Source organism: Chelonia mydas, chromosome 1 (genome assembly GCF_015237465.2).
Source record: "Chelonia mydas isolate rCheMyd1 chromosome 1, rCheMyd1.pri.v2, whole genome shotgun sequence".
Lineage (NCBI taxonomy): Eukaryota > Metazoa > Chordata > Testudines > Cheloniidae > Chelonia > Chelonia mydas.
The window spans coordinates 334,342,516-334,356,816 of NC_057849.1; the positions used below are offsets into that span (position 1 = coordinate 334,342,516).

At 39.8% G+C, this 14,301-nt stretch overlaps 1 protein-coding gene across 1 annotated transcript in view; it reads right to left on the reverse strand.

The window, feature by feature from the left end:
- CELF2 (CUGBP Elav-like family member 2) overlaps positions 1–14,301 on the reverse strand; it is a 317,343-nt gene that overhangs the window by 40,997 nt on the left and 262,045 nt on the right. Inside the window, 2 exon segments of the mRNA XM_043553037.1 lie at positions 2,242–2,376; positions 13,087–13,150. Of these exon segments, the coding sequence (XP_043408972.1) occupies positions 2,242–2,376; positions 13,087–13,150 (199 nt within the window).

The following is a 14,301-nucleotide window of genomic DNA, read 5'->3' on the forward strand; positions in this document are numbered from 1 at the left end:
TTTGAGTCCCAGTCTCCCTACCCTTCCAGTATCTATCCTTTCCCACTCCCAGTTTCCTTGCCTCCCCACACCAACTCCTTGTCCAATCTCTCTCTGCCTTCCCCACAGCATCAATCTCCCTTGCCCTCTTTTTCCCCATCCCCACTGGCTCCCAGTCTTAATTTCCCCTCTCCACGCCCCAGTCTCTGTCCCAGTCTCCCCTGTGTCAGGCTCCTTGTCCCAGTCTCTTTATCTAGCTGGTCCCTGTTGTCCTTCTCATCTTAGCTCCTGGTCAGATGTGTCTACTCATCTCCACTCATTCCCAGTCCCAGTTTCCTTGCCCAATCAGTCCCAGTCTCCCCCCAAACTTCAAGTCACGTTTTCTCTCTCTTTCACCATAGTCCCGGTCTCACCAGCCCTCTTCCCCCCGTCTAGCTCCTGCCTCCTCTGCAATTGAGTGAGGCACCTTCCTCCTCCACACTGCCTGGGCTCCAGCAGGGGTGTCATCGAGAGCACAGAAGAGACAGGCTTTCTGCTGTCAGTTCTGATGCCCAGCCCCATCCTGGCTGGGAAGCAGTAATTCAAGAGAAAGTCTTTCTAAGCCCCATAGCCCCTGGGTTGGATCCTGCTCTGTTGCTTTTTGGGAATGGTATATTTGCAGTCCGATGAGCACTAGGAGCTGTATGGGGATGGAGCATGCTCAGGGAGGATGGAATCTTCAGAGATTTTAGCTGCTAGGCACTAAGGGTACATGTCTATACTTATGCTGGAGATGTAATTTACAGCTTGGGTAGACATGAGTGCATTAGCTGTGATCAAGTGCAGAAGTGTAGCCAGCATAGGCAGCAGGAGGGGTTAGCTTCCCTGAGTACAATCCCGCCTTGGATCCTAGGTGCTTACTCGGGCGACTAGTCCATCCCCCCACTTGTGCCAACACGGCTACATTTCTATTTTTAGTGCGCTAGCTCGAGCAAAGCTAGCATGCAGACTTCTATCTGAGCTATACCTCCAGCTCAAGTGATTAAACATACCCTAACAAGTCGCTACTGGGCATGTCTGAACTGAGGTTTTTTTGAACACTTAAACTTGACCAAATTTGGGCAGATTTCCAGAGAAACAGAAAAAGACACATCTCTGACACATAGGCCTCATCCCTGACAAATTTCGAGTCCCCACTCCAAAGCCTAGTGTTCTAGAGCTTCCCAAAGGAAAGACTGCAGAATTATTTTTTTTTTTTAACATTGCAAAATGAAGTACTTCCCCCTAGCTTCATCCTTGGAAATGGCTGCACCATTGTCTCTGAAACGTTCCTAACACATTCAGCCTGAGGCAGACACCAGGCATGGAAAAATTCAGTCCAACAGTCTGGTAAAAAGGTAAAAGCCACTGAAAACAGAGTCTTATAATGGAAGTGTTAATAATAATAGGTGGTGTTACAATCTCTGCCTATAACATATGTCAAAGATTGCCTCCCTTGCGGTTGAGCTCAAACCTTCTGCCACAGCTTATTTTATCATGAGGGATGAATATACTTAGAAACAAGATTAAACAGAAATGTTCTTTAGTGGCATCCAAAATGATATGAATGTTTTTAGACCTGCCATAAACACAGATAAGGGGGCAGATTCTCAGCTCAGTTACACCAATGTAAATAACTCTACCCTCCACTGGCTTTGGAGATGATGAGGAGTTATTGTATACTGGATTTACACCAGTGTAACGGAGATCAGAATCTGGCAAGATTTTCACTATGCATCTGGTCTTACTTCCATAATCGCCTCTCAGTTACCAGCAGGAGCAATCTCTGAAGGCACCATAGGAAGAAAAAGAAAAGGCAAGGGGGGGAAAAAAAAGAGGAAACAAATTTAGTTTGTCTTTTTTTCTAGCATGAGAGGTCTTGGCTCATGTTCTGGATTCTTTTTGAAAAGTTAAACCTCACTGAGTTCCTCATGCAGCTAGAGTTTTCTTGTGCCTTCTGGGTGTTGTAAGACTGCAATGTTGCCCCTAATCCTGCAGCGAGCTTGGCAGAGCAGACCCCTGTGCCCGCATGGAACAACTTGCAAAATCCAGGCCTTACTTAGCTGCTTAAACACACATTTTTAATTAAAAAATTCTACTCAATTAAAAAAAAAAAAAGCCTCCACGCTTTTCATGTGCAAGTTCGTTGCTTTTGGAGGTGATAAACAGATAGAGGATCACCATTCTGAGGCTCTCCTTCCTGTCTTTAATGCAGAATCTGAATGGAAAGTAAACTACTCTTACCGGGACTTGTGAGGGCTCCCAGAGCACCAGTCGTTGTGGAGAGAGGATTTGCATTGGTGGTGGTAGCTGAGGTTTGGGCGGCGGCTGCTGCAGCTGCTAAGGTTGCCAAATTCTGTAACTGTAAAGCATTCATGCCTGCGCAGAGAACAAAAGGCAGCTTCAGCAATAGGGTTAATGAAGAGATTTAAAAGTTGTATTTATTGTAAAGGAATATAAGACTTGTAAAGGTTGCCGGATTGACAGTCTAACCAGTGACTTAAACTCTCCTTTCATTCCCAGAAGAGCCTGGGCAGAATAAGCTACCCCACACTGGTGCCAGCCAACACGCCTCGTATCTTACAGGTAAGAGGGTGGATGGTTTTGTTGTTACAGCACGGTCTTACAACTCAGGAAATTTGTGTTCAGTTCCCATCTCCGTCAAAGAGTTGTGGTGTGACAAGTCACTTAATCTCTCTGGGTGAAACATGGGGATAATAATACTTCCTGACCTCATGCAGGTGGAGAGAAGGTAAATTAGTTATTGCTTGGGAGGTACTTGGATCTTATCAAGTTCAATCCCCAGGTCCCCTCTTCACTTCTCTACTTAGTCTACCGCACAATAACAGCCAATTGTGAGAGCAATTTTTGCCGGAAATTCCTTCTGTCTATTTGGAACTGAATCGAGACCATCAAATTCATTTCAAATTCAGCACGAAACAGATATCAGACAGTAATGATTTTCAGTCACTATCATTTGGGGCCAGATTTGAACTGGGGACCTCCAGGCAGAACATTTTGTATCATGTAAGCCATCCAGGTTCCCAAAACCACTTGTTAGTTTATTCAATACTTTATGAGATGTAGTGAAGGATACATCTACATTTCAGAATGATGTAAAGACCTTCAAGGGAGGGGAAAATTTATAAAACATGGAATTTAACTTAGATAAATATGAAATGAAACATCTGTTGACAGACAAATACTAAACAACACTCATGCAAAATGGAAGAAAAATGATTAAAGAACAACAATGTGACAAAGAACTTGAAATCTCAATGTGATGCAGCTGCTCAAAGATGAAAATGGTGTACCAAGTGTGTATATATATGGGCATCACAGCTATATACATAGGCATCATTTGTAGGACAAAGAAAGAAATAATGCCTCTTTCCCGCACCTTGGTTTGGCCACACGCAGGTGTTCTGCATATGCCATATGAAAAGGACATTGATAAATTAGAGGAAATCCAAATGAGAATGTCAAAGTAATTAAGCTATGACCATATGAGCAGGAGAACTTAATATGGACTTGGAGAAAATGAGAAGAGGGACTATCATAACACTCTATGAGTATTTGAGAGCTAATAAAATAAAAGAGCAGGAGGGATATTTTACAGAGACGGAGAGCAGGTGGCATAATAAAGAGCAGCAATAGCTTGAAACTAACACAGGACAGAATTAGGTTAGACATTAGAAACCAATCTCATAGAAAGGCTCAGCACTCAGAAGTTTCCATTGTTCTACCATCAGAGCCGCTAAACGCTGAGAACTTCTGAAAATCTGGTCACTTTATTGAGGTGTCTAACTGAGAACGGAGCTCTTCTGAAAATTGTCCCCAGTTGTGGGTGTCAAGCACTTTTTTTTTTTTTTTGGTAGAGCCATTATTGAAAAGAAGTAGGTGATGGATGATCTTACCGGTAATATGGCTGAAGATCCATCACTTAGAGGAGTCTGGGACCAACATCATACACTTTGAGGGACTAACAGAGGAAAACCTCTCTCATGACTACTCATAGAATTTAAGAACTATATAAACCATAAGGTTTGTCTCAAACCCTATCACCTATAATAGTTTACAAGGCACAATAAAACAGATAACTACTCTAATTACAAGGGACTAATAACCAAGGTAATTAGGTGTAACTACTGTATCCTGTAATCACAGGTCGTCATTGAGTTTGCTCAGCTTTTTAAGCTAGAGCTTTATCATGATTATACACAGCACTCATCACTTTCAAAGTGCTTTACAAAAATACTTTAAAAACTCTGTAGTTTAATTACATGGAAACTTTACAATTACCAAAGGATTAGGGACGGGCAAACCTGTCTGAAAAAAAATAAACAGCCTGAAACACAACTCTTCTTCAACCAAGTCTTCTTTTGAAGCATGAAAGAATTTGGTGAACTTTTTGAAAAGGTTGAGCCTTGAACTTCTTCATTTCAGATGGGATAGGACAAGGAAATACTAAAGTATACCAAGTAGTGTTTCCTAAGAGGCTAAACCTAGGGAATAATGGAAATTTCTTATGAGAGATGTCTCTTGTGAGCTTTCCAACACAAAGTGGTTTGGCTAGGTACTTTTCAATGCATAGGTTTGGTTAAGTGAGGATGCTTGGGGAAGCTTCACATTTGTTTATGCTGATCCATGCCTTTAAGAGCTTGTCCATCACTAAATAATCTGAAATTTCTATGTATATCTTTTTAGGACAATATCCATAGCTGAATACTTGCTCATCAACTGCAGCAATGATAGTGAAGGGATGAATTGGGAGGTACGTTGTCCCTGCTGGAGGCAGGTGCAAGTCCTCTTGGAGAGCAGGGCCACTGCTTATGGTTTTTTACAGCCTGCAACAAACAAGTTGTGCTGTCTGGTATGGAGAGAGAAGCTGGCTGTGGCCCCTCCCCATCTTCCAGAGTTTCTGACATTAGAGGCCCTCATCTCCTAGCTCTCAGGAAGCACAAGGGTAAAGATTGTGCCTGGCCCTTATCCAGGGGCACAAAAGTAGGGGAGGAAAGAGAGAGAGAAGCTCCTAGAATCCTCTTGTTCACACACTTGTGAACTCATATAGGCCACCCACAATCTGCCACTAAATGAGACTGGATGTGTAAAGTACTTTCTACAATTCTGATTTACACGGAGAGCCTCCAGAATAGTTCAGCCAGTGGATCACCAAATTTAGAGACAGAGGAGACCTATTAGTTTATTGACTCCATCTCTTTGCAAGCGTGGGAAACATTTTGAAGGATGGGATGTGGGCTCAGGTTTCATTCTGGATTGCTCTTTGGCCCCAGTGTGCCCTTCATAAAGTTTCAGGTCCACTAGAAGTCTACACAGCTCAACCCCAAGACTTCAGTAAACAATGCAAATCTTCACGGAGGCCACAGTTAATGCCATTCTGTGTCTGGCTGGTAGAAATACGCAATAAAGCAGCATGTCTTGGTTGCCTCTCTCTCCACTGGACTGGCTGGTGATCAGAAGGAGATTGCATTTGAATTACATTTTGTGTGTGGTGATGCTTCCTCGTGGTACTTTTAAACAGTTCACAATTTAGACTGCCAAATAGCGGTGAACAAAGATGCATACAGCAATGCTGAAAAGTATTTTAGGAGATAGCTTCTGACTGGTGGAATCCCACCAATTTCCCCAACATGCAGGCAGATTTCTCTGAAATTCGTTTTGTAAGCAAAAAGAATTGTAAACAATTCACAATTGCTTTCTATTTTGTGGCCAATGAAGAGCTACCCGGGTGCAAGGCTATGATTGCTGAGAGACATGCTGTGCTTGAGGAAAACAAAACACAAAGAATTAGAAACAAGGCTAATCAGCAGCACCAAAAGTAACAGCTCGCCTGAGCCTGGGGAGCCAGTCTAGCACCCAGGTGGAGGCAAAATGAATGCCCATATCTCTCCATCTCACAAAACCTTTTTATAGCACAAAGAAGCAGATAGACTAGCTTCCTGTGGAAGCAAAGGGCGATCTCCTCCACTAGCAGAAGATTTTTCAAACCCAAAAGAATATTAAGAAGCAAGAAACATATATCAAAGAAGTCCTCTCCCCACCCTGCATGTGTCACTGGAAAAGTGACTACAACACACTGGCCACAAACCAGCTCTTCAGATGTTATGTGGTGTCAGCTATGGGGCCTCCAGAAAAGATCCATTTGTTGTTGTCATCATGCATCAGAGAAAAAACCAAAGAATCGAACCGAGTGGAACTCAAGAGTGTGAATATTAATAACAGGCTGAGAACACACCCAGTGCCCAGGGTGCTGTAGAACTGATGAAATCTATAGGCGTATCTCCTCACTCCCATCCCAAAGGCTGTCGGCTAAAATACACAAATAATCTATCCTCATCATTACTATATTTCACTTCCTCCAGATGTTTTATCATCACTGCTGCTCCCTGTTTATTGGCTTTTTTCCTTTATGTGAAATGTGTCAACATGACAGCTTGCTAGAACAAACTCAGAAGATGGAACCAAGTACTGTTGATGCGCAGATCCAACAGCCGATTTGGTCACACAGTAGAAGTAGATTCCGGCTCAATTAACCTCTAACCAATGTATAGTTTTGGGGATTAGTCTGCTGCCTGGCACACACTATCCTTTCACATGGTCTCCCTTCCCGCAGTCCATACTTTTCACATCACACAGGTTTTTAAAAACAGCCTCAAACACCGGAACAAACTTAGAGAGAAAGTGATTCGATTCTTTTTATTTGAAACTGCTGCATGCTCAGCAACTGTACCTCTCGCTGAAGAAATGCAAACTGCTTAACACTGAAGAACAGCCTCATAGGCATGTTAAAAAAAAAAAAAAAAAGAGTGAAATTCCACCTGCAGGGAGAGAACTCCTCGGAAAGAAAGAACTCTTCATCTTCATGATGGAGAAAATGTTGGGAATTAAAGCAAAATGATTTATAAAGCGCTAGAACCACATTACAATTTGATTCCATTTTTAATAATGTGTATTTACCAATGTGCCATCAGCCTGGCAAACAGTCAGAACTACAAGGAACACAACTTTCATTTTGTTACTTGGCAAATTAAAAAAAAACACAATTAAATTATGTACAAAACAGATGCACAATATGCCTGCTTGAAACTTAAGATTTTTAAAAAAAATTATTTATAAGGATAGGGGCATGAAAATTTAATTTAATGTTCACCTTAGGTAATTTCGTATCTTATTGTTCATGGCAATTACCATAAATCTACATATCAATAAGCAAGAACAGATGTCAGTTGTTACAAGTGCTTGCCAATCAGGCCTGTTAAAAAGTGACAGATGGATGGTTATAGAACATTCTCATAAGGCCTATTAGCACATTCGCAGGAAATTTTTGTAGTGCTGCACAGTCACAGATGCAGTTCTGTGAAAACACGGGTAAATTTAAGAGCACAAGATTTACATTTTACAACGTCTTGTGCTACCTCCAATGCAAACATTCATGCCATAAGGCAATCTGCCTTGCTTTAGTCACCATAGTTTTTCTCCTAGTGATAAATGCAAGTGGTAAGGATCAGGGGCTTGTTTGTATAGGACGTAGCAGAATCATGGGCCATTTTTAAAAGCTTTTTATGCTTATTTCAGTTTTACATGCAAAACATTTAGTAAGTATTAAAATAATTGAGGATCACTTGCGTCTTCACCTTGAAGAAATTCCTGCTTAAATCCTTCCTTTCTGGGAAAATAATCATTGGTTTAGAGCCCAGCCTTGGTCATCTTAAAGAGGCCTGATTTTCAGAGGATGGTTCCTGAGCACTTTCTGACCAGGTCCCTTTACAGTGTCTCAGCTTCGTCACCCCAACACAGAGGCACCCCACAATCAGTAATATTGGCCCAATTATTTATTTACCTTTTTCCTTTTGCCTTGTTAGTTTCCCCAAACATAGGGTTTATTCCTTTTACATTAAATCCTGACTGAAATTTAAGAAACATGGACTAATGATCAAAGCAAGTACAGCTGATCATCTTTGATCAAAAAAGTAAGTTACTTGTTCACACTGATGTTATCAGACACTCCAGATTTTTATTTTAAAAAGTTGAATCAGATTTCCAAGGACTTTACTTGGGATAGGGAGAGGTCCAGAATAGTGCTCTTGAAATTACAAGCACCAGTCAAGATGGATTGAATAGAAAATTCAGATTTCTAGCTCCACCAAATCACATATATTTTGAATCCATCTTTAGAACAGCTGTTTATTTAATATTTAGTACCTTTACTTTTTTCTAACCACCGAGACCCCGATTCAGCAAAGCACTTAAGCACATGCTTAACTTAAGCATATATTAAACTCATCCCTATTTAGCACAGCACTGAAGCACATCCTTAAGTCCCATTGAATTCAGTAACTTCCCATTGACCTCAATGGGATTTCAACATGTGCTTTAAAGTTAAGTGTGTGCTTACGTGTTTTCCTGAATAAGAATGACATTAAGCACATGCTTTAGTGCTTTGCTGAGTCAAAGCTTTCCTGCTACATTCTGCCTGGTCTTTATGTGAGTGCCCAATATGGGAGAGGGAATAAGGAGCCTCTTCCAGGCCTTTCGCAGTTGGCATAAGGCTCAGCCAGACTTGCAGTCCCTTCCTTCTGACTGAACCTAACCCAAAGAGTCCATTTTGTATTCTCAAATCTCCCAGGCTATGGAGGGCTGGTGGTCTCCTCAATGTGCTTGTGCCACTCCTGTTTGCAGGAGTTTGCGTGTACACTAACTAGAGAACAAACCCTTTCCCTTCAATGGTGTGCTCTCCAAAAAGTCAACTGAAGCTTCATCGTGAAACCTAGAAAATGTGGACTGATTGGCTTTGATTAAATGGCACCTTTGGGGGAAGCGCAGTTGTTTGACCTCATTGCTTTGAGTCCCTTTGCCCAACATTTTCAGTTGTGTCTATGTAAGAAGCAGCCATGGTACGGCATTATTCCTGGAGTCGACAGAGTTTCTCACTTTGAACAGGACACCCCTTTAAAGAGGCCCTATGGGCAAGGCCCAGCAGGAGAAGCCTGGCCAGTATGCTTCCATTGGAAAAGTGCTGCGAAGGAGTGAGCCGAGCGAAAGGACTTGAGAGCCAATGCGAAAGCACAGCGCCTCTATACAGAAGGTCCTGGCTTCTACACCTTCCCTCAAGATTCTCCGAGCCAATGGAGGGATGAAGGGAACACTCAGTAAGCAGAATTATGTGGAATTTCTCTCACCTGTCTGCTCCCACGGAGTCAGAGGAAACCTAGCTCAGGTCAAAGGGAAAGGGTGAACCTAACTGAATCAAATTCAGGACCAGTCAGAAGCTCAGCCCAAATCTCAAACCGAACCATGAGAGAATTTCAAAAGGATTAGGAACATATGTTAGAAAATAGAAAAAGGCCCAGCTGGACAGCTTTTATCAATCTGAAATCCAAAGAAGATAAATGCAAAAGTATGGATCACTTTCTTCTATTTCAACCTATTTTTTTGCTTTCACACTATCCAACTGAATCAATATAACCCTGTGTGTGTGTGTATCTATGCATATGCACATGTATACATACCTAATATCTATATGCATATATCTATTTACATTTATAACAAAAGATTTGAAATTAATTGTATTGATAATGGAAAACCTTCATGGGGAAAAATAAAAATATTTTTGACATCTCTTCTGGCATAAACTCCTGGCATTCTGTCACATAATGTAAAATCTTACGTCATATCTTCAATGTACTTTTAAAACTAGTAAGTTAACTTAGCTCACCTAATGTAAATCAGATTATTAAGATCTGATCCAAACCTACTGAAGTCAATGGAAAGATCCAAGTGATTTCACTGAGCTTTGCATCAGGTTGTCAATGTAACTTGTATACATTTGAAGAGGGGAACTCTCTGGCTTGAACAGTCATTAACTGTAGCTTGTGTTTTTTTATTAGACAATCAAATCACGTGATCTACTTCACCCGCATTATGGACATTCCCCACAAACAATGAGCAAGTACAATCCATACACTGCAGCCTAATATTATGCATAAAAGTAAAAGCAGTGCCTTTAAATTGTTAAGCATTATAGTCGTCAGTGGAAAAAAGACTACAGTATGATTGAGAGTAGTGACATAAGTATGTGCATGTGTTATGTTAGAACAATAAAGCAGAGTTTGGCAAGACAATGATAGCTCCTGTAATCAAGACTGCAATGCTATTAAAACAGCAAAAGGGATATTGACGACGCTCGTCATATTAAGTGTTTTCCTTCTTTAATGGGCTTTAGACACACACTTAAATGCTTTGGAGAATTAGGTGCCCGATCTAAAGTCTACTTAAATTAAGTGAAAGACGTCCATTGATTTCAATGGGCTTTAGATCTACTGAAGCCACAGAAAACACAGTCATTGACTTTAAAGGTGCAGGACTGAGCTAACAGAAATACTTCTAGGTGCTACATATGTGTACAGGTAAATTTAAGATTAGAGTTGGCCACCATTGCTCATGTTGAGTAGTATCTTACTCTTCCCACTAAAATCAACACAAGGAGGGGGGCAAAAGATCTGATTCGAAATGAACATTTTTTCACTCAAAGAACTTGCAAGGTCTAACCGTGGAGCTTGTTTGGTATCTTAGCTGATTGCTTCTAGATCGTCTTCCTCTTTAAGAAAAGCTAGTCCAGTATTAATACACAAGCTCCATATCAGCTGGAAATGAATATTATTATATTTATTTGTGTAAGATGTATGGATAGGATGTAATTAAAAATACATTTTGAGAAAAGGAACAAATCTAGCTCTTATGCTACATTAAGGTTGTGAGATCAATGCTCCAGCAATATTAAGCCATCCATGTTGCACACACCTAGAATTTTCAGTTCTTCTGTCTCTTGTAAACCTTAATAAATTACTCTTTATTATTAAAGTATACTATCAAATATAGTGGCTGTGCAATGTAAATTGGTTAATGCTGCAGGAGAAACCTGAAACTTGGGGAAAATATACGACTTTTGAACTTACAGACTTAATGATGCAATTGTGCTAAGCCTTTTGCCCTTTTGTGTACAGTTGTAGCATGGAGAGAAATTTAACATCATGAATTTGACCTTGGACACTGAAATTTAAGAGCCCTGCATTTCTGGAGATGAAAAGGTAAACTCAAAAAAGCATTAAATTTGGTTAATATGCAAGTAAGAAAACCGCCTTGTTAAAACATTCCAGGAGGCACATACAGTTCTTAAATTATTATCCAATATATGGACCCATTAGAAATCTAGCCTTTGGCTGAAGTAGTACATCGTTCTAGTAAACATGACATGCCACTATGACCTCAGAAGATAATTTCCTTGGATTAAATGGCCTACTATGCATAACTGATTCATACATTGGATTGAGAGACACCCTAGGATTAATCTGAGGAAAATCGAGGGTGACCAGATGTCCTGATTTTATAGGGACAGTCTTTTTCTTATATAGGCTCCTATTACCTCCCATCCCCGTCTCAATTTTTCACATTTGCTGTCACCCTAGGTAAATCCCTAATTTCAGTCCAGGTATGGTTCAGTTATTAGAGGTAAAACTAAACCTACAATAACCGTGAACAACAGACAATGGGAACCTACTTGGATTACAAGTACGGTAGAGTATGCTATACAGAAAAATCTCCCTGAGTATTTTTTCCGCCCCTTGGGTCTCTCAATTTTTTCATTCTGTAGAGCTAACCAAATATGAAAGATTAAACACAATCCTTGAGCTCAAAGCCAGCTCCAAAAATGCCAACTGTGAAAATGTTACTGAATGACTCTGCTCTGTTTATCATATTAAGATATTTTTTTTATGAGAAAAATGCTAGATTGTAAGTGTAACATAATAGAAACAGCAAGCACTGCCAGCAGGTCTGAGGAAGAGAAAATAATTCAGGGATATTGTCATCTGTAGGCCAATTTATATTGTCAGACAGCAGATTCACATTAGTCTCTGATGCCACTGCAATAATGGCATAATGTAACGATTGAGCAGAGAATACCTATGCAGTATGGCTATATCATGCGGTATGTCTATACTTGTTAAAAAGTATTTCAAGATTCATTCAAAGGGAAGCCAGAAGAAGCTAAAGACTTGGATTAAAAAAAAAGAGTATTAAAAATGTTCCTAAAGACACACAAATATTTCAGCAGTTGTTTTGTGATGGCAAAGCAAGTCCAATGCTACATTTCATTGATTCACTGAGTTCATGATTAAAATAAACTAGAATACCTTTTTTTTTTTTTAAATCAAGCAAGGAAAAAAAAAGCTTTTTAACAGTTCCTCACGGCAGGCATAATGTGCATCTGTGGTCTGATTTACTGCACATGCTGCCTTCTCTAGCATCATGTTAAGTTAGGGTATCAGCATGGCAGGTCACACAGTGGGAGAGACCTTTTACTAATCACTACACATCACTTACTACTGGCACACAGCTCATTACCAAGAAATCCTCCAACTAGCTGGCTTTCAAATATGCTTACACTTTGATTTTCTTTTTTCTTTCTCTCTCTCTTTTTTCCTTCAGAACAAAGATTATACTTTTTCATAAAAGCTTCTGTTGTGTAATTTTGTCAACTAGGGTTCTGAAGTCAAAAAGGCACCCAGTTAATTTCCCATGATTATAAAAAGAAGACTGCAAGCTTGTATCAATGGTAGGCCTGTAATCTTGGGTTTCATTAAGAAGGTCAGAACATTTTTATTTGTCACCTATTATTAAAATGTTTGAGGGCTGCCATTAATTTGATTTTCAGGCCACAGAAATCTCACTGGAAATTAAAATGTAATCCTGCTGTTGCTTTATTGCCACTTTTACTAGGTAGGATATAGCTGCAGGAACTAAAAGCTCTCCTGCAATTTACAATTGGTTACTCTGGACAAATGGCAGGTGACTAATGCAAGACAAACTGTTTGTACAACCGAGGAGCGGTTAGCTTAATTTCAGTTTCTGAAAGAAGGACTGAATCCGAATCATGAGTTGCCCCCTGCTCATACACATAACACATTTTATATACAAAGACTAACATCGTGTGATCATTACAGATAACAGAATTTAAGAGCCTAAGAAAATAAAATATAATTGGCCAAAATGAAATGATTTTTAACTCACCAGCCATTTGCTGAATGCCGCTGAAGGCACCCAAGTTACTGGAGGAAGTTGCTTGCTGTAGAAGCTGCAAATTAATAATAAGACGATCATCGTCATCTAAGTGATGTTACAAAAAAGCAACAAGATTAAAACAAAATTATCCATCAAATTAAAGTTGGAATACATATAGTTTCCTTTAGTTTTATATAGTCTCTCACTTCTGCCTATTGTTGGAATGAACATCCCCAGAGATGATGCTGTAAATCCATATTAATGTCTAATCTCTATTAAGAAACACAGACACTGGGGAAACTCAATAACATTGCTGCTTTAAAACAATTAATCAATTTACTCTTTTTAACAACCAGGTGTTAAATCTATTTAAACCAACATAGCGTGACTAATTATAAACCTCTGCAGTCTAGTACTTACCATAACTCATCTTTGTCAATCATGGTCCATTTTCACCCAACCCCTTAAATTCAGGTTTCTTTCTTAGAACAAGGTACATCAAGTGCACAGATATTCATTAGTTCATAGGCTGGCACTTAGCTGATATAACAGTCAAGAGTCACTATTAACCCTTGATATACTGAGTATTTTTTTAAAGACTGCCAGCTAAATGAATGTCTATGCATATTTATAACCACCCCATCCCATGTACACACACAATTGATTTATGCAATCTGCAGATACAGAGAAACGGATCTCTGAGCATGTGGGAACTTCCCAGTTGTCAATATGCCATACACTGTGACCATTCACAACTTTACAGCGGCAAAAGGCAGAGACCCCTGACCACTTGAACAATAAGAGAATCTTTGTTACCAGTCTATGATTTATGACACACTCAAGCTGTTCCAAATTCCCCCCAGCAGAGGGCAGCTGAACAATGTAAGGTAGCAAGCTCATTTTTCCCTCATAGCTTTCAAAGAGTCAAAGAAAATGTCATTTAAAAAATGCCCAAACGCCCATGAAATCTATCTTCTATAAAGTAATATGAACCTTGCACATTTAGTACCAATAAAAGAGCATTTAATTTACAGACTTTCACTAGTTAATGTGATAGCCATTTTCAAATATATTAAAAGATTAACTTGAATGAGTACAGGGAATATTTCCATGTGAAACTGATATGCAGAGTAGAATTAAATTCAAACATTGTGGATTCAAAAGACTGTTCTCAAACACAGTTGAAGAAGGTTTTCAGATGTCTACCTGATCTCTGAAAGGTGA